A 22,680-nucleotide genomic window follows, 5' to 3' on the forward strand; every position below is an offset into this window, starting at 1 on the left:
AAGGGCGGGGCTGGGTGAGGCCCTGACTGCCAGTGGGCGATGGATCAGACTTTGTGAGCAGGTCAGAGAGCTGGCCGGCCCTGGGAGCATGTGGGGGTCCCGGTGCCCCTCCTGTGCTCCTCCACCTGGAGTGGACCCGAGGGGCTGAGGATGGCGAAGCCTGTGGGCTGAAAGGAAAGTGGTGGGGTGTCTCTTGGGAACTGAGAGGTGATTTTACATGAAGCTCTGTCAGTCTGGGCGTCCTGGAGGTTCTGCTGTGCTCAGGATGCTTGGCAGGGATGACCACTGCTCAGCTGTGACTTGGGATCACAGTGGTCACAGGCCCCGAGGTCAGGGGCGGAGGTGAACATCAGCCTCCTGTGAACACAGCACCTGGCAGCCAAGGGTAGAAGGTGGAAGATGGGCCGCAGAGGCCTGTCCAGTTTGTCACTGTCTGCTTTGTCCTGTGACATGGAATCGATCGTCCTGCTGCAGGCTGGTGATGCTCTGTTGGGTTCGGGATAAAATGCACGAAGCGGATGTGTTCCTCACCCTCAGGACCATCACAGACTAAACGAGACGCTTCTGGGTCCAGGCAGTCAGCTGTGCAAATGCTGCTTATTAAATGTGACGATAAATAATCTTTTAGTTTTTCAAAGCAACTCCGAGGTCGGCGCGGCAAGACTTCTGAAACCGGAATGAAATTGTTTGTACTGAATGCTCTTTCCAAAAGTTGCATCTCAAAGTAGGTAGTTTTTACAGATTGTTTTTAGTGTCCAATATGAGAAGTCTTTGCTTAGCCCGAAGTCACAAGTATCTTCTTCTAGAAGTTTTATAGTTTTAAGTTTTGTATTTAAAGTTAATGTTCAGATAGTGTGTGAGGTGTGCCATGAATGGCAGCAGGTGGAGGAGGAGGAGCCTGGGCCCCTGGGTTGTAAATCAGTTAATTGACCATCTGTTCGGGGGATTGTGTTTAAACGGAGTGTCTGCCTACTTGCTTTTGGAAAAGGGGCTAAGGATGGTTTAAGTAATAGGTGTTGTATTCTCTGCGTTCAGATGGTTATCTTATTCTGTTTTGAATTTGATTTTGAGCTTTATGAGTGTTATTGTCCTTCATTTCATCCAGGGAGGGGAGCCCAGCCTGGTGTAAAGAGTCACTCTAAGAGTCACAGATGGGGTGCAGGGGGTGCAGTCAGACCCCTAATGTCCGGGAACTTTTCCCAACAAACTGTAGATGAGGAGGCTGAGGCTATGTGGCTTCCCAGAGAAGTGAATTTTATTTCTAGCTCAGTTCAGTCCTGGCTGTGTGATCGGGCGGTGGGGGTGTGTGTGTGAAAAGTAACTGATGGACATCAATTTCCTAACCTTCCTACACTGCTCACTTCCTCTAGGAGGTCTGTTGGAACTAAAACTAAAATATACGAGGGTCCCTAGCATAGTGCCTAGCATCATTATTTCCCTCACTCTATGTTTTTGCACACATAGGTTTTCTAAAAGATATGTAATATCGATATAGGAGACAAAAGTTACTACAGAAAAAATTATTCCTTCCAGCCGATGTGGCTCAGTGGGTTGAGCGTTGTCCCATGGACTGAGAGGTCCTGGTTCGATTCCCGGTCAGGGCACATGCCCGGGTTGTGGGCTCGATCCCCAGTGGGGGGCGTGCAGGAGGCAGCTAATCAATGTTTCTCTCTCTCTAAAAAAATCAATAAAAACATATTTTTAAAGAATGGTTCCTACGTCAGGGCTGCAGAGACGTCCAGGAGGACAGTTTTGGAGTGGAACAAAGACAGTCGCTTTAATTGCGGAATAAGATCGATCCTGACGGTCGAGGATCCTGCTGAGGGTGCAGGTCCTCCGTGGCCGCGTCAGGCTAAGGAGGAAATGCTCAGCAGGGTGCGGGCCTTCGGTCAGCCGGCGCCGTGTCAGTATCACTGTTAGTGTTCTGTGTTGAGACTGGAACAAACCACCAGTTTGTGGACCATCGATTTTTTTCTTTGCTTTTTTTTTTTTTTCCTCGTGTTTCACTACGAGCCGCTCTCCTGGAAAGGGATCTTTCTCTTCTTGGTATCGCGCGGCTCTGCCGAGTGAGTGTAAATGCACATTAACACGGGCTCAGCAATCTTCTCTGGTCTTGGTTTGCAGGGCGCCGCGCTCAAGTACCTGCCCACCATCGTCAACGACGTGAAATTGGTGTTTGATCCCAAAGAGCTCAGGTAAGGAAGCCCCTGGCCCTCCGCGACCTCCCCTCAGCGCGTTGAGTTCGTGGGGTGCTCGCGGTTCTGTCCCCTGGCAGCAGAGGTCGGTGCTCGATCGTTTTGGAGTTTGTGCTGGTCGTGGTGGCTGTCACGTCACTGATTATGACTCCGGAGGGAGAGGGCATCATCCATCGACAATCACAGTGTTTTCTTCAGAGTCCTTAAGCCAGTGGTTCTCAGCCTGTGGGTCGCGACCCCTTTGGGTCGAACAACCCTTTCCCAGGGGTCACCTAAGACATCACAGTAGCAAAAGTACAGTGATGAAGTAGCAACGAGAATAATTTTATGGCTGGGGGTCACCACAACACGAGGAACTGGATTAAAGGGTCGCAGCGTCAGGAAGGTTGAGGGCCACTGCTAAGCCCAGTGGGTGCCCAGTACCAGTGTGGCCTTTTGCATTCTTGAGGCTTTGAATGTCAGTATGTGGTTGTTGCCTTTTGTGTTTGTTGTCAGCACCCGAACAGTCTTGCACGGGGCCTTGAACATCCGCGTCTCACCTGTTTGTCAGGAAGTCACACCTGCTCTGTGTGAGCTCCTGGCGGGGAGGGGGATCTCAGGTGCAGGAGTCGGCACTTGTTATCCGAGATACACTGCTGGTCATCAGGCCTTCAGACCCAGGAGTGAGGCTGGGGACCAGACCCTTTCTTCTGCCTTCAGAGGGGGCCGCTGTCACCGGCCAGGGCCGTGCCCAGCCCCTGGTGTGTAGACATCACCGCCTTGAGCAGAGAGTGGCCCTGAGCCAGGCGGTGTCCAGGGTTCTGCACCCGGACACCCACAGTGCAGTTTCCTCCTGTTTTTGTTTTATTTTGTTTTAACGTTTGACACAATAAACCATGTCCAGGTGATGACAACGTTTTTAACCAGCCTGAAAAGCCCACCTAAATACTAGTAAAGGACCATCTTTCCCCTGAACCCTTCTACCGAAGAAAAATTGGTCATCCTTCGCATACCCTATGTCCGCCTTGGCTGGTGCCTGGAAGTGGAGGGCGGGGCTGGAGGGTGGGGCTGGTGGGCGGGGCTCCCCTCCCCAGGTTGGCCTGTTTCCTGAGGGCCTGAGGATTCCTTGTCCTGTGTGGACACATTTATTTTCTGCTCCTGGAGACAGCAGCACTGGCTAGAGCTCAGCAAACCCTAAATGAGAAAAGGAGAAACATACGGGCTTGTTGGGAGTGTCTGCCTCCCCGCCTGCTGCCCATCCCCCGCCTGCTGCCCATCCCCCACTCAGCTCTGGGCGTGGACTCGGAACAGCAGCCCAGAAGCCCGGGAACTGGTCAGAAAACACGGCATTTCGAGTTCCTGTCCAGACCTGAATCCGTCAGGGACTTCCCGGGGTGGTTGACGTGTCCGTCGTGGCCGTCCGCTGGGCCCGCCCTCCTCACTGTGCTCGGCCCAGCCCTCGCCCACAGGAAGGGTGGCGTCAGTGCCCACAGTGAGGGCTGGCACCATGTGCTTGGAGCTCCAAGGACAACCCCTTTCCCCGGGCCAGCCCAGTCTGCTCTTGGTCTCTTGGTTTTTTCTTAATCCTCACCTGAGGATATTCTTCCATTTATCTTCAGAAAGGGTGGGAGGGACAGAAAGAGAGAGAGGGGGAGAGAAACACTGATGTGAGAGAGACACATCTACGGGTGGCCTCCAGCACAACCCTGACCCGGAGAAGAACTGCAACCGAGGCACGTGCCCTTGACTGGAATCGAATCTGTGACTCTGGTCTGCGGGCCGAGGCTCCAACCGCCGAGCAAAGCTGGCTGGGGCGGTCCCTGGCTTCTTTGTGCACGGTGAGCCCCTTGCACACCTCTCTATTGATTAAAGAAAAAAAGACATTGAGTACGACATGGGTGTTTTTTCCTGTTTAGAAAGTTGATTCACATGTTGATGAAACAGAGGAGATCACAGGAGAACAACTCACCCTCCATGTCCCTGGACCCTTCTAGTTATCTTTTGTGCACCCTGCACACACACCCCTAAAATGTTCAACACGGTGTTCCTTGTCTTATAATCAGCCCCTGCACTGAGACATCTTTTCCCACCGCAGGATGGAGTCTTTGTCGTCACAGTCTCCATTGACTTTCACGGTGTGTCAGCCACGCTGGCCTGTCATTTATCTCCGTGACACTAGACACATTGATGACGTGCTTTCTCCACGCAAGACAGGTTTCCACAGGGCACTTTCCACGTTGCACTCAGTTAATCCTCACAGCAGTGGTGTGACCTAGGTTCTGTTATTAGCCTACTTTTGTGCTAGGTCAGTTGTTCATGAAAACTTAGTTGCGAGAGGCAGTAGACTGTGTCCAGTTTTTTATGATTGTGAAATATGAGGATAAAAATGTTTTGAGCTTAATTGTATTATCGGCCCTTATTGATATCATTAGAATAAACAGAAGTGGGATTACTAGGTCTTGCATGTTCATAAAAGATTTTTAATAGCTATCATCCAGTTGCCCTCCCACAGGTCAAACCAAACTTCTACCCGTGTGTATTGGTGTTGGTCTTAGTAAACTCTGTCAATGCTTGGAGTTGTTATTGTATAAAACTTTGCCAATGTGATTGGTGAGAAAGGATTTCTCCATTTTAATTTGCGTTTCTTTGGTTAATAACAAGAACTCTTCTAATCCTCCTTCACAGGTTTTCGGGCCATTTGTAAAAACAAAAATTTAAAGACATTGCTACTGAGATATAATTCATATACTATAAAGTTTACCAACTTCAGAGTCATCAGTTACATAGTTTCCAGTGTTTTTACAGAGTTGTGCGACCATCACCATAATATGATGTTAGAACAGTGTCCTTACCCCAGTAAGATCCTCTGTGCCCAGTGACAGTCACTTCCCATTCCGACCCCAGTGCTAGGCTACCATAGACCCACTTTCTGTATTTATAGGTTTGCCTTTCCCGGGCATTTCATGTAAACGGGGTCATGCAACAGGTGGCGTATGGGACAGTCTTCCTTCGCTTAGCGTGATGTTCTCCAGGTGCACCCATGGTTTAGGCTGTGTCAGGATTTCATTCCTTTGTTGGGTGAGTTGTATGGGCGTACCGCATTTTGTGTAACCCCCCTCCAGCTAGTGGACATCTGCACTGTTGCCCCTTCTGGGGTATTACGAGTAATGTTGCTGCATTTCATGTACAAGGTTTTGTGTGGATATGTTTTTCTTTCTCTTGGGTATGTACCTAGGAGTGGAAATGCTGGCTCAGGTCGTAACTGTTTTCAGTATTTTGGAGAACTGCTGAAGTTTCTTCCAAGTTAGCTGTATCATCTTACATTCCCCCCCACCGCGGGGTCCAAGGGTTCCGATTTCTCTACACCCCAGCCAATACCTGATAGCGTCTATCTTTTACACTATAGCTATTTTAGTGGGTGTGAAATGAAAAAATAGCATTTTAAAGCATCATTTTGGGGACAAGATTTTGGCCCATACTAGGAAACGGGCTTTAACCAACATTCTGGTGGCATTTGGTGACCACTGAATGACCTCGCATCTCAAAAACTGTCTTGTGACACTTTGGGCCATTTTGTCGTATTTCCCTAAAAGCTGTCTGTTGTGTTTTTTTTCCTCATAGCAAAATGTTTACTGATTTCATCCTAAATGTTCCCGTGGGTTTGCTGACCATTCAGAAGCTGTATTGCTTGATCGAAATCGTTCACAGTGACCTCTTCACGCAGCACGGTGAGTGGAGCCCTGAAAATCATGCAATCGTTACATCAGTGGTGGTCTGTGGGCCTTGCCCCTTCTGAATTCTCTCCTCCTCGCCTGAAGAAGGGGAGGCTGCAGCCAATTAAGACAGCTCCTTGACAAGACAGGAAGACGGAGCCCTTACAAAGCGTGTAATTGACACCTGGCAAAGGCAATAGATCATGGAGGCGGGAGGGCAGAGCCTCCTGGTTTGTAATTCAGGTGGGAACCAGAGGCCCCGGGTAATCAGCTCGCATTGTCGCCTTTTGCAGGACTGATTGTCTGTCCTGGGGAGGCAATCACTTGCTTCTGTCGAGAGGATTGCACAGAAAAATTGTAAGCTTTCTTTAAATTTAGACGTAATGGTCCTGTCTATTCCCGAACTTTGCCTTCTTTGACAGGGCTTCTTCAGACCCTGCTCAAGTAATGAGACTTCTAATGATTTCTCAACTCGTTGAACCTGAGGAGGACCTTACATTTTCCCCACATTATCTCCCTACCCCTTGTATGAATCATTGGCTTTCTTTCCCGACAGATTGAATTAATATTTTACACTTGGCGCGCGGTTTTCTTGAAAGCTTAAAACCTTTGCATGGTTCCGGGACCTGTAACCTTCCTCATTAGTCAGGGACAGATGTGAAAATGACCGCGGGACGTTCTGCCTGCGAAGCACAGCTTTGTTCTGTCGGCCCTGTGTCCAGACACCAGGTTTCTGTTCCTTTTCTCTCGTCCTCGTGCGTGGTGCTGTTTTGGGGCCGGAGCAGCCCACGCCTGGGAATCGGGGGTGTTCTCGCCGAGTTACCGGCTGGACTTTGAACTCAGTGTATGTCTGGCTTAGTTTTTGTACCTTCTGGGCTATTGGACTCTTCTTTTGTCTGCTCGTTTGAGCCTTATTTCTTGGTTTAACTTTATAAAATGGACTAGAACCTACACGTACAGCTAAGCTCGTGGTAAAGGAAAAGACGTGACGACTTCACCTGGGTGTTCTGGAGAAAACAACATCGAGGCCAGGGGAGGGAAGCCTTCTCCGGGCCCTGTGCGCAGACCTCTCTCCGGGCCAGGTGCTCATCTCTCACTTTCCTGAGAGAAAGTCAACTCTGTTGCATTGTTTGCCACTCAAAGCACAGGACTCTTCTCGAAGCCGTTAGTCCTGACTGTCCGTGTTTCCGGCTCTCGCTGGAGAGCAGGTCTTGCATTGTTCATCCTCCAGGTGGCTGCTGACGCTTGGGGACCCTGTGTGGCTCGGGGGAGGCGTGGTGGTGGGGGTGATGGGTGGGGACACTCCTGGTTTGCTTTCTTCCATATGGACTAAACTTCATACCAGAGCAAGTAAAGTACTCTGACAGTGTCCACATGGGTCCTTCTAGGTAGGTCAGTGATGTCCCTTCTTCCAGCCCCGACACACACGTGCCACCACTGTCTTCACGGACTTCACAGTCGTCAGTACGTAGCCATCGTCGATGGATGGACCGGACTTGGCTCTGAGAGACAAGGCAGACCTTTCTGAGGACAGATTTGTTCCCCATACGATTGCGCTCTCTTTGAATAAGAACCTAAGACATAAGCGCTTCCGTGAAAAATAGTGAGGATGGAGATGCTTTGAAGAATGCATTTCCAGGAGACGTTTCTTCTGTGGAAACACCACACGTGAGCCAGCAGGACGTGGTAGGGGGAGTTCTGGTTATTCCTGGTGGTGACCTTGGCCCAGATGTCTAGCTCTTTCTCGTTCTTGAGCCGTATTTCTCTTTCTTCTCATTTCTGTTCCACGAGTCTTTTTTTTTATGTGCATAATTTTATTTATTCATAGTTGAAAGTATTACTGTCCCCCATTTTACCTCATTACCCACTCCTTCCCACTCCCGCTGTTTTTCTTTTTTTAAATCCTCACCTGAGGATATTTTTTCCACTGATCTTTTTTAGACAGAGTGGGAGGGAGAAAAATCCATGTGAGAGAGACACATGGATTGGTTGCCTCCCAAATGACCTTGAGTGGGGCCAGGGATTGAACCCACAACTGAGGTATGTGCCCTTGACCGGGAATCGAACCCTCGACTCTTTGGTTGGTGGGCTGACACTCTAACCGCTGAGCCAAACTGGCCTACATGTCTTTTCCACAGACCGCCTCAAAGCCTGTTTTGGAAGTACGCAGTACGCAAGTAAACGTTTATAGCTCTTGTTAAGCATTTATAGCTTTTTATTAAGCAATAGTTTTGCTTAATAAGGAGTTACCAGGGTACATAATATTGTGGAATAAGTTGTATCATTTTAAGTACAGAGTTAGGAAGTTGATCTTAACAGCAAGTTGTACCCACCCACGTAGTCAATGAGATTGTATGAAAGACGTAAATCCAAAACGACCCTGGGCTAAAGGAGCCCGATCGGCCCGAGGCTTCGTGTCCTCCGAGCTGCCCCCGAGTCCCCGGCAGCTGTGGTCAGCAGCCCTTCCCGAGAGCCCGGTGTGCTTGCCCGTGCTCGCTGGCCACCTGGGGGTGCTTCGGGGGGTGCTTTGGGGTGCGCAGGCCAACGGGACCGTGGCCACACTTGCAGGCTTGAGTTCTAAGAGTCCTTTTGGGGAGGGATCGCAAGGACAGCCCGATGTCTCCCCTCGGGGCTCCCTCCTTCTTTCAAACAACCAACAGCATCCATCCGACCTCATCAGGAAAGACCCAGCAGTCGAATCTTCTCATTGGTCTGTTCTTTTTTTTTAATCCTCACCTGAGGATATTTTCCCCTTTATCTTCAGGTAGAGTGGGAGGAAGAGGGGAGAGAGAGAGAAACATCGACGTGAGAGAGACACATCGACTGGTTGCCTCCTGCATGACCCCAACCATTGCCAGGGATGAACCGCCATTGGGGTGTGTGCCCTTGGCAGGAATCGAACCCGCGACTCGCTGGTCTGTAGGCCAACATTCTCAGCGCTGAACCAAATCGGCCAGGGCCCGTTGGTCTGTTCTTACAAAGATGTTATACTTTTGCAAAAATATTCTTTGCCATATCCGTTATAAATATTTAAAACCAAACCATTTTCTGATGAGATGCGATGACTGTGATTTTCTTGCTCTGTTCCTTTTTTTTTTTTTGTTAATTTGTAAAATACATAATCGTCTATGTCTTGTTTCCTTACTCCCAATGGGACCAGGCACACCAACTTCCCACACATCCAGATTTTTAGAATTGAGGTAACTAGATTTAGCCGCACGAGCTGTGCCAGCCCCGAGGGGACATCCTCGGGCATGTGATCAGAGGGCACCGCTGTGCAGTGCCTCCGCGTTCCCCGGTGGCAGCTCCAGGGCGGGTCTCTGCCGTCAGCCTGGGTGATGCGCCACGGTAGACACTCACTTTGCTCTCAAACTTTCCATCTGCCTCAACATCAGAGACATTCCACAGTTTCAAGAGTCTCTTTTCAGTGGGGATGGTGAACCGATCTGTGCCTGGAGGCTGGCGATGACTTCTGAATCTGTACCTACCCCTCTGCAGAAGAGCCTCCTCTTGCCCAATGTGGGTCCCAGTCTGCCAGCTCACAGCACCTGGCTGTCTCTTCCTCCTTTTCCTGTTGCTCCTCCTCTGCCCCTCTGAAGGCCATGGGGCCTGAGCACCACCCAGCTGAGTGTGCTAGGCTACAGCCGACGTGTGTTTTGGCAAATGGAGTTGTGTTTGTCAGGCCCCAGCCTGTGTGGACACCTCGGCTGCTGTCCTGGCCACCCTCTGCTCATAGGCGTGCCAGTTGAGATGCTTCTTCTGGAGCAGTTTTATAAGATTAAGGTTGTCTTTCATTTGCTAATTATTCTCATTATTTCCCAGCGTGGTGGAAATATGAAGGGCGGGGCAGTTCAAATCTATCTCTGGAGTTGCCGTAGCTTTCTACTAAAATCATGGAATATTTCCAATGAATAGAAAAGAGTAGGGGTAACAAATGCCCATGTACCCATCACTGGGCTTCACAGTGTTCACGTCCTGGTCCGTCTTGTTTTCCCCCAGGGACTTGGAAGTGATTCTCAGACATTACTGCGTTTCGTTAGGGCGTCTTTTTAAAGGTATGGTGGTATTCAGAGTGCCTGACGTTGTTTCAGAAACGAGGGGGTGTGCAGAGGGGCTGGTCCCCACACTGGTGTCTGGAACTGACCTTGGATGTTCCTGCTTCTGCCCTGGCTCCGGGTGAAGGGCCTTTGACTCGTTAGCATGCCGTACACGGGAGCCAATGAATGGGTGGTAATGGCTTCCAAGTGTCGTCTCGCGATGTGACCTGACTACTTGAAAGCGGGTTGAAAAGCTGTGTGCTTCCCAAAACGATGACTCTCGCATATAATCTGTGGGGTGGAGTGAGCAGATTTCCCGAGCAAGATACGAAGAGACAGAAAGGTGACAGTGTCATAATTTGTGTACTTGTAACTGTGTTCCCAAGTGATCATCTTGTTGCCCAGGTACCTGACAAAAGCGGTGAGGATTAAAGCTTCGGTCCTATTCTAGGCATGAAAGGTTGCAATGTAATTACATTGAAATAAATGCTAGCACTCGCAGGTTTAGAATTTTTGCTCACAAAATTGTTTGACATGAATGTTATAGAAATTGCAATAAAAGGAATGGACCTGAGCATTAGTCGAGAACATTGGACATGCTTGCAAGAAGCCTTCGCGCTCAGGGGGAAGGCTTTGTGGGGCGCACGCTCTTCCCCACACAGCTAGCTCCCTCCCTCTGGGGTTCCGACCCTGAGACCATTGGAAACATCATTCCAGGTAGCACTGAATTGTTCCTTTACCTTCCTAGATCCCATCTTTCCATACCCCCGTATCGGAAGTGACCAAAGCAATGACAGTGTACCTGTCATTATGTGTCAGTGCTGTTCGGGGAGTTAGTGTGAGATTTGAAGGGTCAAGATGGGAGGATTTAGTGGGAGACAGCACTCTGTGGTCTTGACGGTCGTTTATTGTGAGTGGATCCCTTTGAGGAAACTCGCTGTTCCTGGGCAGCTTGTGTTTGTTGGTTGTCGTCTGGGTTTTTTCCCTCCGACGGTTGGCGTCTGGTGGTGAGCAGGAATGAAACCATCTCCTCTTTCCCAGCCATTTCTGCAGCACAGTGAACAGGCTCCTTCCACAGGGTGCTCGTCATAAAACTTCATCAGCGTCCCATTCTTGAGCAATACAGAGCTTCTTAAAAATGTCGGCATAACGAGCTTAAATTATTTTCCTCATTCTCATTTTCAAGGTGAATGATTCTTCCAGTTATGAAACTGAGTGAAACTCTCCTTTTTAATGGTGGGGACATTAGTTACAGCAGCCCTTTGAAACTTGGGGGCAAAGGCCTAGTTACCCATTGAGACTAGCTATCAGGAAATATTGAAGTCAGATTGCTAGGCTATTTTCGTTGTGATGAGATCCGAGGTAGGGGATTTATATCTCTAAAAGTTATCCTATTAATCAAATTCCGGTGCTTTACATGGTAGAAAGAAAAGCTGTGTGTTTAATACAGACCTATAATAAAATAGACCTTAATGCTTCGACCCATAAACAAATCAAAATGAAATCTCTTTAGCTTCTCCACGGTGGAAAATGGAGAGGTATTTCTTTTTCTTGAAATGAATCCCAAGCACAGAGCTACACTCTGCAGTAGTTTTGTTAACTTGATGGATGTTTTACAGAAAGAAAAATTGGGGTTGGGACCATCGTGTGCCATAATCACTCAAGGTGCTGCTCATATATCATTCTGGAATACTTCAGTTAGATAGTTGTGCGGATGATGTCTAATGAACGTGACCGGCTGTGAGCCCCAAAGACTGATTATTTTAAATAATGGTGGAATATGAACGGCGTTCTCTTCTCTTCCATTTTTCCATGCCTTGAAGAACATTTTAATCTTTATCTGCAATGCACTGTACCTTTTCCATCCCTCATTCTACAGATCCCTCTGTATCTTTCATTATATGTGTTTGTGGAAAGACCATTTGTTAAAACAATGCAGCATTTTAGAAATGGTTTATTGAATTCAGGAGGGCGAAGTCAATTTCAGTTTCTTAATTACATCCATTTCAATTCCATTATAATGTGTTGAGCACCTACCATGTGCTCAGGACAGTTTGTTAGCAAATTTAATTTCTCTGACAGGCTTCAGAGCTATCAACGTAAAAAAATGTATAATTGGAAAAGAGTAATTCTTTCAATTTACAGATAAGGGACCAGGAGTTAAGGAACAAGTTCTAGTCTCTAAGGGAAATCATGGGCAGGGAGCTGTCCATGACTGTGGTGCTGATTAAGGAGTTGTCTTTTTACAAATTCATCCACCTACTCTGAAACTTTTCCACCCTCCCCAGGAGTCATGCATTCCGACAACTGACTTAACTTCAAATGTCGTATGTAGCAAGATAAAATATAAATATGTGAATAAGTAGCGTGTCAATAAACATAAGTGAAGCACACGGTGTTATGTTCATACTCTCGCAGATTTTTCATAGCGTCTCTCTTGATTTTCTGTGTGGGGCTCTCGCCTGTAATCAAATTGGAGAGCCAGCAGTTTCTCGGGGCATCGTTGGCCTAAACGTAATTTTAGTCAGTTGACTCTGTGTCCTGTCCACCTCTGGGTGGTCTCCTGTCCCTGTTGCTTGTTGTTGGGAGGAGGAAGATCAATCTTGGAAGAGGCTGTGTCCTATCTGCCCAGCTGGCCCTGGACACCAGCACAGCCAGCCCCGCAGTCTCTCCAGTTTATGATCCCTTCCTGGCTCAGCTCTGTGCCTGCAATCACGTCACCTACAAGTGACTTGCCTGGGACAGTCGGAGGAGCCCCAACTCAGATGGCTGTTTCCTAGGCCTCCTTCGAGGCCTGGTTTTTTTCTCTGTTACCTTCACCACTCCCTAAGTGCACAGACCTTTCCCCAAGATGCAGTGTTCCATACCATATGCTTCTGCCATTGTTTTTATTATGTACCTTGAATCGCCAGGGCAACCAGGAGAGAAGCGTGTGCCTGACCACCTTGACTAAGACCTATGCGCTTGGTGATGACCTTGATTTTCCTGGTTAAAGAATGCATGCCACCCCCCAGCCCTGCATATTCCTCCCGTGTTTTATCTTCCTCCGCGTGGTAAGATTCTGCACAGACACTGACAGTCACGCAGAACTCGTTCTGAACTCACCACGCTGCCTTCTTGCTGTGCAGCATTCGATCTGCCTGGGAAACAGACTCCCGCTCCGCTGGTACTTCACACACGCTCGTTCTCAGCAGTTTTCTTGAGTCTTTCTCATTTTTTCATGCACTTATGTAGAGGAGTCATTTTATTATTTTTCTCCATTGGTTCTTCTTTCATTTCTTTTTTTTTTTCTGACAAGTTGTTTATTGTTACAATACTAATGGGCATTTAACTCCTGTTATTACACTTCTCCAAACTAAGGGATACAAGATATCTGTTGCCCACCCTTCTTCTGAAAGATGACATACTCATTCCTAGGCCCAGTGGCTTCGGCCAGAAGGTATATCTTTGACCAGCTTCTTTTTCCCATTTTCTGTAGTCCACGTCCCACCTCCCATTTCCATGATACTTGTAATCGCTTTGTCACCCTCTCAATGAAGATTCCGTGGCACTGGGGACCTCTGAGCTGGAATGCAGATGACCTTATCTCTGATCCCTCCAGCGCTCAGCTGAGTGGCGCTGAGGGTCTTCTGACCAGCACACCTACGGAGATGCTACCAGTCGACAGGAAGACAACCCAGTGCAGGGCAGTTGTATGAAAAACAAGTTCAGAAAGGGGGAAATGGCATACCTCGGGTTACTCGATTTTGTTTCCTGCTACTGCTAACAGTCATGCCTTGCTACATTTAGATGATTCTTGGAAATACTTAATTTGCATTTGACATGTAAAGATACCAGATTCATACATGTTTATACGCATGTGCTCATGCATGGATCAATTGCCCTGGGGTGCTCTGGCCTCCCATCTGGCTTGGTGGTGCAGTCTCTGTGTATCCTTCCCTCCGGCTCCTGTTCCCACATCTGTACCTTGTGGACGTACCTACAAGGCTCCCGTGATCCTTCATCGCTGGCTCCGTTTGGCGCATTTCTGTTGCCGAAAAGCTTGTATGGAGGGAGAAAGTCACTGGAACACATTGAATCATGTGGATACAGAGTTCTCAGATGGTTGAAATTAAGATGATTGTCTGTAAAAGATAAATAGCAAGCACCTCCCATTTATATGGCTCTTACTGTTTAATTCTCATTAAAAGTGTTACTTGGGATCTCAGTTCTGTGTAACAGGCTCAAGGTTATTAAATGTACTTTATGGATCATTTGTTTAATGTGACCAAACTAAAAATTAAGAAGCACATTACTCAGTGTTCATAAAACAAATGTTTTAAATGAACAAATTTATTCTCGTACTTGCATCTTGCTTTAATGTAGAGCTGTCTTGGGGTTATGGACGGATATTCTGCCTGGACATTTATAAGCTGATGATGCCTGTTGAATACCTTTTATGAAGATTAATATTTTTCGCTCTGTGCCCGTTACCAGAGCATTAATCGCCATGGCTTCAGCTCGCACAGCTGACGATGAGCAGATGTTGAATTACTGCTGTCTGTCATCATAGCGGCTCACACTGGGAGGGGGTGCAGAGGGGGGCCGGGGGGCTGCAGGACCTCCATCCCTATAGCTGATCTGCGTGGGTGATGGGTCTGCTGGGCTGCCTGCCTCTTCCTGGCGGCCTGGGGAAGCCAGGACCACAGTCCTAGATGGTTCTGCTTCCCTGTAGGGACGTCTGTGTCTCGACTCAGCGCTGGCGACAATGGTAAGTGCTGGAGTCACAGGCATGCCATGGCAGGTCTGACGGGAGACAGCCGTGGCCCGGATTCTGCCTTCAGGGGTGATCACCGGTTCATGCAGATGAGAGACTGCACACGAGGTTGCCCCCGAGGCTGTCACGTCTGGTCCCTGGCGCACTCCAGACTGTGCAGGTGTTCGGCCACATCTGCAGTTTAAAACGTTCCAGAGGCCTCGCTTACGCCAAAGTACAAAACCATTGGGGAGATTCATTTTAATGATGTATTTGATCCAAGATACCATCTCGACAGACTTCAGTCTAAAAATGACTGACGATGGACTTTGTGTTGTTTTCCACACCAAGTCTGAAATCCAGTGTGATTTTTACACTTACAAACCCATCTTGATCAGATGCCACGTTAAAAAAAAATTTTTTTTCTTTATTGGTTTTAGAGAGAGAGAAAGGTAGAGGGAGAGAGAGATAGAAACATCGATGAGAGAGAACATCGATTGGCCCCCTCCTGCATGCCCCCCACTGGGGATCGGGCCCATAGCCTGGGCATGTGTCCTGACCGGGAATCGAATCAGCGACCTCTTGGTGCCTGGGTTGATGCTCAACCACTGAGCCACACTGGCCGGGCCAGATGCTTCATTTTTATCAGAAATACTTGATCTGTATCAAATCAGCATTAATAAAATCTACCGTTGAAAAGTAGACTCCTGTACCCAGATTATTCAAAACAGTTGTCTCCAGTAATTGGGTCGAGTACACTTTTTTAACGTTGACATTTAAATTACTCCAAGTTAAGTAGAACCAAACATTTTGTTCCTCAGCAGGGCCACTGCCCACTGGCTCTGGCGGGGCGGCGTGGGCAGCACGGCGGCATGCGCTTGTGAGCTTGCCGTGGGAAAGGCTGCCCGTGTGTCACATTGTTCCCATCCCCCGTCATTTAATTCTCACAGTGCCCTGGAAGGTGAGCATCTTGCAGAGGAGCAGCAGTCGGGCTTGGAGCGTGTTCGGTGATTTGCCTGAACGCAGGGCGGAGTGTGCACGGAACGGCCGCGTGTGTGGCGAGCCGGGTGGCCTCCCCAGGCTCTCGGAGACCCGGGGTCCTGGACTGCGGGTCAGTGTGCGCCGCAGCTGTTTCCAGATGGTTGTCCGTGGGCAATTGATCTGAAATGCAAGGGTTTTTTTTTTTTATGTTTTTAATTGTCAGATGCCCAGGCCATCTGTGTTGTGCCTGAAGGGACGATCGACACAAACCATGGTGTAGCAATGACATTCTGTTCATGGGGAGGCGGGGAAGGGCATTCAGGACACGAGTGGGGTGTCCTAGTGTGAAGGCGAGGCCTCCGCCTTCCTGCTGGGGACCCTCTCGTGCTTTCAGATAGTTCCCTGCAGGTGTGCGTGGCGTTGGGGTGTATGGTATGTGAGAGCGTGGTCTGTAGGAATGTGTGGTGTGGATGAGTGTGTGTGTGAGTGTGCATGGTGCACCTTCTCCCCTCCCTTGAGTCTGGGTCCTGACTCGCAAGGACATGGGGGAGCCTTCATGTCATCGGGGCCACCTTACAGAAACCGAGATGCGGAGTGAGAGATGCCCTTGGGCAAAGGAGGGTTTGCGTCCCTCGGTTTGTTTTGCTCCTGGGAGGCAGACCGGTCCCTGCAGACCCGTCGCGGCGCTGTGCTCCTGTCGTTGCACTCACACACGCGCATGTGCGCCTGCACGCGGCTGTCGGATCAGCCTGGACGCCGTCCAGGGAAACTGGGGCACCAGAGCGGCCGGAGGGATCTTGATAGGATGTCCTTGATCCTCTGTTGTCTCCAGGGATGCAACCGGCTGTTCTAGACTGTGGGTGTCTCCTGACTGCTTCACAGGTGTACCCTGGCTTTTAGGTGAAAAACGAATGTGGGCAAAGTAACAATGCAGCGCCCCTCTGTTCAGGAAGGGGGCTCTTCTCCACAGTAGGCAGGTGCGCGCGTGCACACACACACACACACACACATACAGACATACACACATACATACACTGAGATATACATACACACAAACACAGACACATGCACACACAGACACACACATACACACAGAAATACACGCGCACACACAGACATACACACAGACAGACATACACAGACACACACAAACACAGACACATGCACACACAGACACACCTACAGGCACAGGCACGCACAGACACATGCACACACACAGAGACACACAGACATACAAACACAGCACATGTACACACACAGAGACACACATACAGACATATACACAGACATACAAACACAGAAACATGCACAGACATATACACATAGACACACACACGCACAGACACATGCATACACAGATACATACAGGCATAGGCGCAGACACACATACAGACATACAAACACACAAACATACAAACAGACACATGCACACACACAGATACACACACAGACATATGCACACACACAGACACACACACACAGACATACAGAGACGCACATACAGACATATACACACAGACACACACACACGCACACAATCTCCGCCAGGTCTTGGTTTGTGTGCAGGGCTCCCTGCATTGGTGAGAACAAGGCCTCTCTCTCACGGAGATCACATCCCGATGAGGAGGAACGGAGCATAGAGCCAGTGGTAACTCACAGTGCAAGAGCCTGGCATCTGAGGTCCTCCTGTGCCAGGCCAGACAATGGGCTGTGTGCCCTCGGCTTCGGTCCTCCCAGTGTCTCTGAAGGACTCTGGGCGTTGCCGTTCTCGCTTTGGGGTCCTGGGACATATTTCTGAATGGTGCTGCTGCCCCTCCGACCCTCTGTCCTTGGAGGCCTGCCTGAGATGCCGGTGTGGTCAGTGTGGCCTTGGAGGAGAGCCTGGGCCCCCGGCGATCTGGTCCTGGGGTCATGTATGCTTCGGGGCTGGAGCTCTGTCCTTGGGCTGGGGGTGGCCCTCCACCCTGGCATGGTGACTGCTTTTACAGTGTCCTTCTGCAAGCATCGGCTCCCTTCCTCCTCTTGGCGAAGGTTGCTTACCCCACGTCCCCACTCAGCCTGGACCGGCCATCGGTGGGTGGACACTGACAATGTCCAGGTTGTGAGTACAGGTCTGTCTGGCGGGTTGTAACACGTGCATTTTACGTTCTCGTGCTGAGAGGAGGAAATGCTGTCAGTGAGGTTGCCAGCAGCTCTGCTGCTTCTGACCAGGGGAGGCTTGGTAACCAGCGGCCGACCCCGGGCTGGAGGCAGAGGGCGTTCCCACCAGGTAGCCACACACGGCTGATAGCATCTCCCCACTGAAGATGGACAGGGCAGCCATCACCTCCTTCGCCTGGAGGGATTGTGACGAATGACCCCGACACGCTCAGAAACCCAAAGACAATGTGTCCACTGCAGCCTGTCCAGCGTGACAGATAAGGGAGGCGGAGAGGGATGGACATCAGCCAGAGCAGCTGGTTGCCAGGGCCTGAACGGCTGTTCCTGCCAACACTGAGCCTGGAACTGTTCCTCTGGGTACATAGGACTGCGCAGGGACACCTCCTGCCACCCTGACCGGCCAGCCCTCCAGGCCTTCTGCCTCTGTTGGTCCCTCTTAAGCTTGCCCAGGGCAGCCTTGCCCAACTTCCACAGTGATTTGTTTTCCTTTGTCGCGTTGTCCTGGTTTCTCTGTTCCTGCTCAGCTCTTCCTGGTCCTAACTGCTCCCTCTGAGATGTCCTGGGAATTTGGCATGTCCTTCTGAAGGGTGGCCGTGGGTAGGGATGACCCACAGTGGATGGGGCGGCCAGGAATTTGCCCCCGCTGAGGGTGGGCGGTCACACCACCAGGCATTGTGCTTCAGGTGGAAGGGTGTGAGGACGCATCTGGAGATGTCCTGCTGGGGACAGCAAGGGTGGACATGAGCAGGCAGGACTCGGATAGGTCTGCCGAGGGAGCTTCTCAGCCTGCTGGTCCCTTACAGCAGATGCTGTGTGAGGTTCAGATCCCAGGTCAAGGGCTAGTGAGGGTGATGTGCTTTGTAAACGTGAAGATCCTGTTGGAGCGACACTGAGCTTCGGGGTGTTGGTGGGATTCACGGATTCAGTGGGTTAGCATTTGGGGCGGATGTTGAGATTGGCTTCAATGCTCTAAGGCCCTTTTTTGGGGGGTGGTCCTTTGACTGGCTCTGCCATCTTTGTACCCTCCTATATAGACAGGCGTCCTGCATGAGTCCAAGGGCTTGTAGCTTTTGGGGAGACGCTCACCATGGGGGCCTGAGTTCATCCAGCGGCATCATAGGAGGGGCTGGGTGGGAAGGTGGGGTGATCCTCCCAGGGCCCCCGGCATCCAGGCACACAGGTTCGGAGGGACTGTTCCCGTGACAGCACCTTCTCCCTGGGCTATGCTCTAGGACACGGTAGCCTCTCATGCATTCATTCTGCCGGAGTGCTGATTATTGTAATTAAGAAGTCGACAAGTGATTTCATATATGCATTGGACAAAACTCTTTCTGCATAAATGTGGTTGTCATCAAGCCTTTCCTGGGGAATACATCTAAATGGAGTTTGCCAAAGTCTGAGTGTGACCTCCTGCCTCAGCCCCCGGAACACAGTGGCGCAGGAGGGCTTGTGCGTTTCTGCCTCCGGGTTCCTCCAGGCTGCGCCCGCCCCCGCCTGCCCACGCCGGCCTTCCTGACCGCCGGCCTTGGGAAAGTCTCCTGAGTGCGTGTGCGCGTACTCACAGGAGCCTTTCCAAGGCTGCGTGCTCATTTTCTCTCATAGTAAAAAACAGTCAGGAAACGTTAATGCGAAACATGCTTCTGTGTCTCATTAATGTTGCAAGTCCCGAAATGTGAAATCTTAACAACAAGGCGCGTGCAGTTAATGTTTCAGCACCCTGCCGCCTGGCCGCCTGCTCGGCATCACCGAGGAAGACGCTGGCCGGGCCGGCTCCGCGCGCGGACCGGCTTGTACGCGGAGTGCGTGCCGGAGGGGCAGCGCCACCGCTGCCTGGCGCTCCCCAGTGGGAAGCCGCCCAGTAATGGCATTTCATCTGCAGTCTCATTTGTATCAGTTTCCTTAGTGTTCTTTAACTTTCTGAACACCCTTTTCTCTGCTCCGGTGTGAAGAGCACACGGAAACCTGAGTGATCTCTGGGATCCTCACAGCCCAGCGTCCCTTTGCTCTACAGCTGCTGCTTCAGGACGGGCGTCTGCTCCTCCCCTGCACTTCTGCTCAGACCACCCAGGGAGCTGCCCAGGGGAGGGGTCTCTGGGCTCTCACAGCGTCCTGAGCGGTCCTCGTCCACGCGTCTGGCCGCACATGGCCACGTTGACTGTCCTGGTTGGGGTACCTTCACCTACCCCTGCCTCTTTCCACGTCTCCGGGCTTGTTTCACGTCCTCCAAGCCTGTCCCAACACCTCCGTCCTCATCCATTCAGGGCTTTTCCTTCTCCCTCGGCACGCTCCCCACGGAGAGGCTCACCCGCGCGCTTGCTTTCACTACTGGCCCAGACGGCGGCTCTCCAGCCTGTGCTTCTCAGCCGGAAACCCCCTCCGGCCCGGGAGCCCTTTCCCCAGTCGCCTACTCGCTGGGGTCACGTGGGTATCCAGCAGGCGACCCGAACTGTCCCAACCCAAGCCCTGGTCAACTTCTCCTGAAACACACGTCTTCTCCCAGTGCCCTCCCCTGCTCGTCAGCAGGAGGCTGGGGTGGTGTCCGAGCCTCAGCCCACACCCCACCCACCGCTCAGCTCATCACCCAGCTGTGTGGGCAGCCTGCTCAGTTTGCCCTTTTCTAGGCCTCTTTCCGTTTTAAACTTTGTTTTCTCTTTGTTGAGTTTAGAGAGAGAGCAAGGGAGAGGGAGAGCGAGATAGAAACACCGATGAGCGAGAACATCGACTGGCCGCCTCCTGCACGCCCCCCACTGGGGATCAGGCCCACAACCTGGGCATGTGCCCTGACCGGGAATCGAACCTGCGACCTCTTGGTGCAGGGTCGACGCTCAACCACTGAGCCACACCGGCCGGGCTCAGGCCTCTCTTTGCAAACTCATTTCTGCAGCAGGAGCACAGGCCTTTGCTATTTCCTGCCTGGATGGTTGCAGTAGCCAGTTGGCCCGTTCGGGGCCCCGTCTCCACTGCCTGCTTGCTGGCATCACAGAGTTTCTCTCCAGGCTGTTGTCTGGTCACATCTCCAGGGTTCTGGTTCCCACCCCGCCCGCCTCACCCATCATATTCATGATGAAATTTACCCACCCCCTTCCCTTTGTCCCCTCACCCTCCTCATCATTGCTCCGGTCTCCCTGACTTTGTACATTGTGGTCTCTTTCCTGGGCCTCCCCCCCCCCCCATGGCTGCCCCATGTGGCAAATTCCTCTTCTTCCTGCCGGCAGGTGCAGGAAACACTGCACCCTGAAGGAGGCCCCTGGCTCCCCTGCAAGGTCAATGCCGGCTCCCCATGCTCCCTCCCTCTCGTGCTGATGCATCAGCTCAGGCATCTGGGCGGCCAGCGCGAGGCTGTGGCTCATTGGTCGCGTTGGTATTGCGTCATGAAAGGGAGTCCCCTGTCCTGAGCCTCTAACCTGCACCTGGCCCTGACCTTCCAGTGAGCCTTGTGGGAGTCACTGTGCCTCTGCGTCGTGCCCATGTTGCAGATGAGGACACTGAGGCTCAGAGAGGGGACCGAGCTGCCCACAGTCATGCTGCTAGGAAGCCGCAGAATCTGAAGTCAGACCACGTGCTCCCAGAGCCTGAGCTCTGGTCCTCTGCCCACTGTCCCCCAGGGGCGAGCCCAGCAGAACGTGAGTCCAGACAATGGAGAGTCTAGCAGGTTGCGGGCCGATGGAGCTCAGAGACCTTTAGGAGGTGGTGGCATCTGAGCAGAAGGAAGCTGTGCTTTGAGCCTCCCGGGGATGAATGAGAAGAGCTACAGTTCAAGTCATTTTGGTTGGAAGAAGTATTTCTTTCAAAGTTGCACATCATTGAATTTATAGGCCCACAACATTAGTTAAAATCTCAGCGTGCATTTGAGTTCGTATCCGTGTGTACAGTATGGGGGATATGTGTTTATATGTTTTCATGCATGTACGTAATTCTATCTTATGTGCAGGGGATCCTAGTACCAAATGCTGTATATACTGTATTTTCTCCTATCCATGCGCACCTATGATATAGTTTAGTTTATAAATTAGGCACAGTAAGAGAACACCACGAGTAACTGCTAATGAACTAGAACAGTTATAACAGTCTACCGTGACGTGAGGTGCAGTGAGGATACGCCGGACGGGGGGCGATTCCCGGCCCAGGCGGACAGAGCAGCACTGTTCAAAGGGTCATCACACGGCTCAGAACACCGTGCAGTATGCAACGTGTGACTTGTTTATTTTTGGAATCTTCCATTGATTATTTTCGCACCGTGGTTGAGTCGGGGTAACTGGAACCCTGTAAGCGACGTGGGGGATGAGGCGGGGACGGCAGCATGTTTGCGAATTCTCGTGTATTTAGAGACACCCACGTCACTTACCCGTGTCGCTGTGCGTAAATGTCCACGTAGCCATGGAAGTGATTTCCTCCTCGTCCGTGAACTGCCGCCCCCAGAGGTCAGGTGGCAGAATGTAAATGTCCCGTCCTGGAGCACCCTGTCACGCGCTCCGGAAACAGGCTCCTAGCAAGCACCAGCTTTGTCTTGTTGGGCCCCCTCCTAACGGGCAACCCCGTGTCTCCGCAGACTGCAGAGAGATCCTGCTGCCCATGATGACAGACCAGCTCAAGTACCATCTGGAGAGACAGGAGGACCTGGAGGCCTGCTGCCAGCTGCTGAGCGACATGCTGGAGGTGTTGTACAGGAGGGACGTGGTGAGTGACGGCTGCGCCCGGGTCCGGGGCTCACGCAGGCCCTGCCGGGGGGCCGGGGCACGTGGGTTCTCTCCAGAAGCCCTGGCCTTGAATTTGAGGGTTGTCCTCTCTCTGTAAACTTGTGCCCGCACATTACTTTTATTTATGTCTAAGGTGCTAATTACACCACAATGTTTATTCTTCCCCGATAAAAATATTTCAGT

General features: G+C 50.9%; 1 protein-coding gene across 1 annotated transcript in view; it reads left to right on the top strand.

The window, feature by feature from the left end:
- DOCK1 (dedicator of cytokinesis 1) overlaps nt 1-22,680 on the top strand; it is a 423,011-nt gene that overhangs the window by 143,341 nt on the left and 256,990 nt on the right. The window contains exons 24-26 of the mRNA XM_036264869.1: nt 2,125-2,195; nt 5,796-5,902; nt 22,350-22,477. Of these exons, the coding sequence (XP_036120762.1) occupies nt 2,125-2,195; nt 5,796-5,902; nt 22,350-22,477 (306 nt within the window). The remainder of the gene's footprint in view (nt 1-2,124; nt 2,196-5,795; nt 5,903-22,349; nt 22,478-22,680) is intronic.

The sequence above is a fragment of the Molossus molossus genome, unplaced genomic scaffold, assembly GCF_014108415.1.
Source record: "Molossus molossus isolate mMolMol1 unplaced genomic scaffold, mMolMol1.p scaffold_m16_p_17, whole genome shotgun sequence".
Taxonomy (NCBI): domain Eukaryota; kingdom Metazoa; phylum Chordata; class Mammalia; order Chiroptera; family Molossidae; genus Molossus; species Molossus molossus.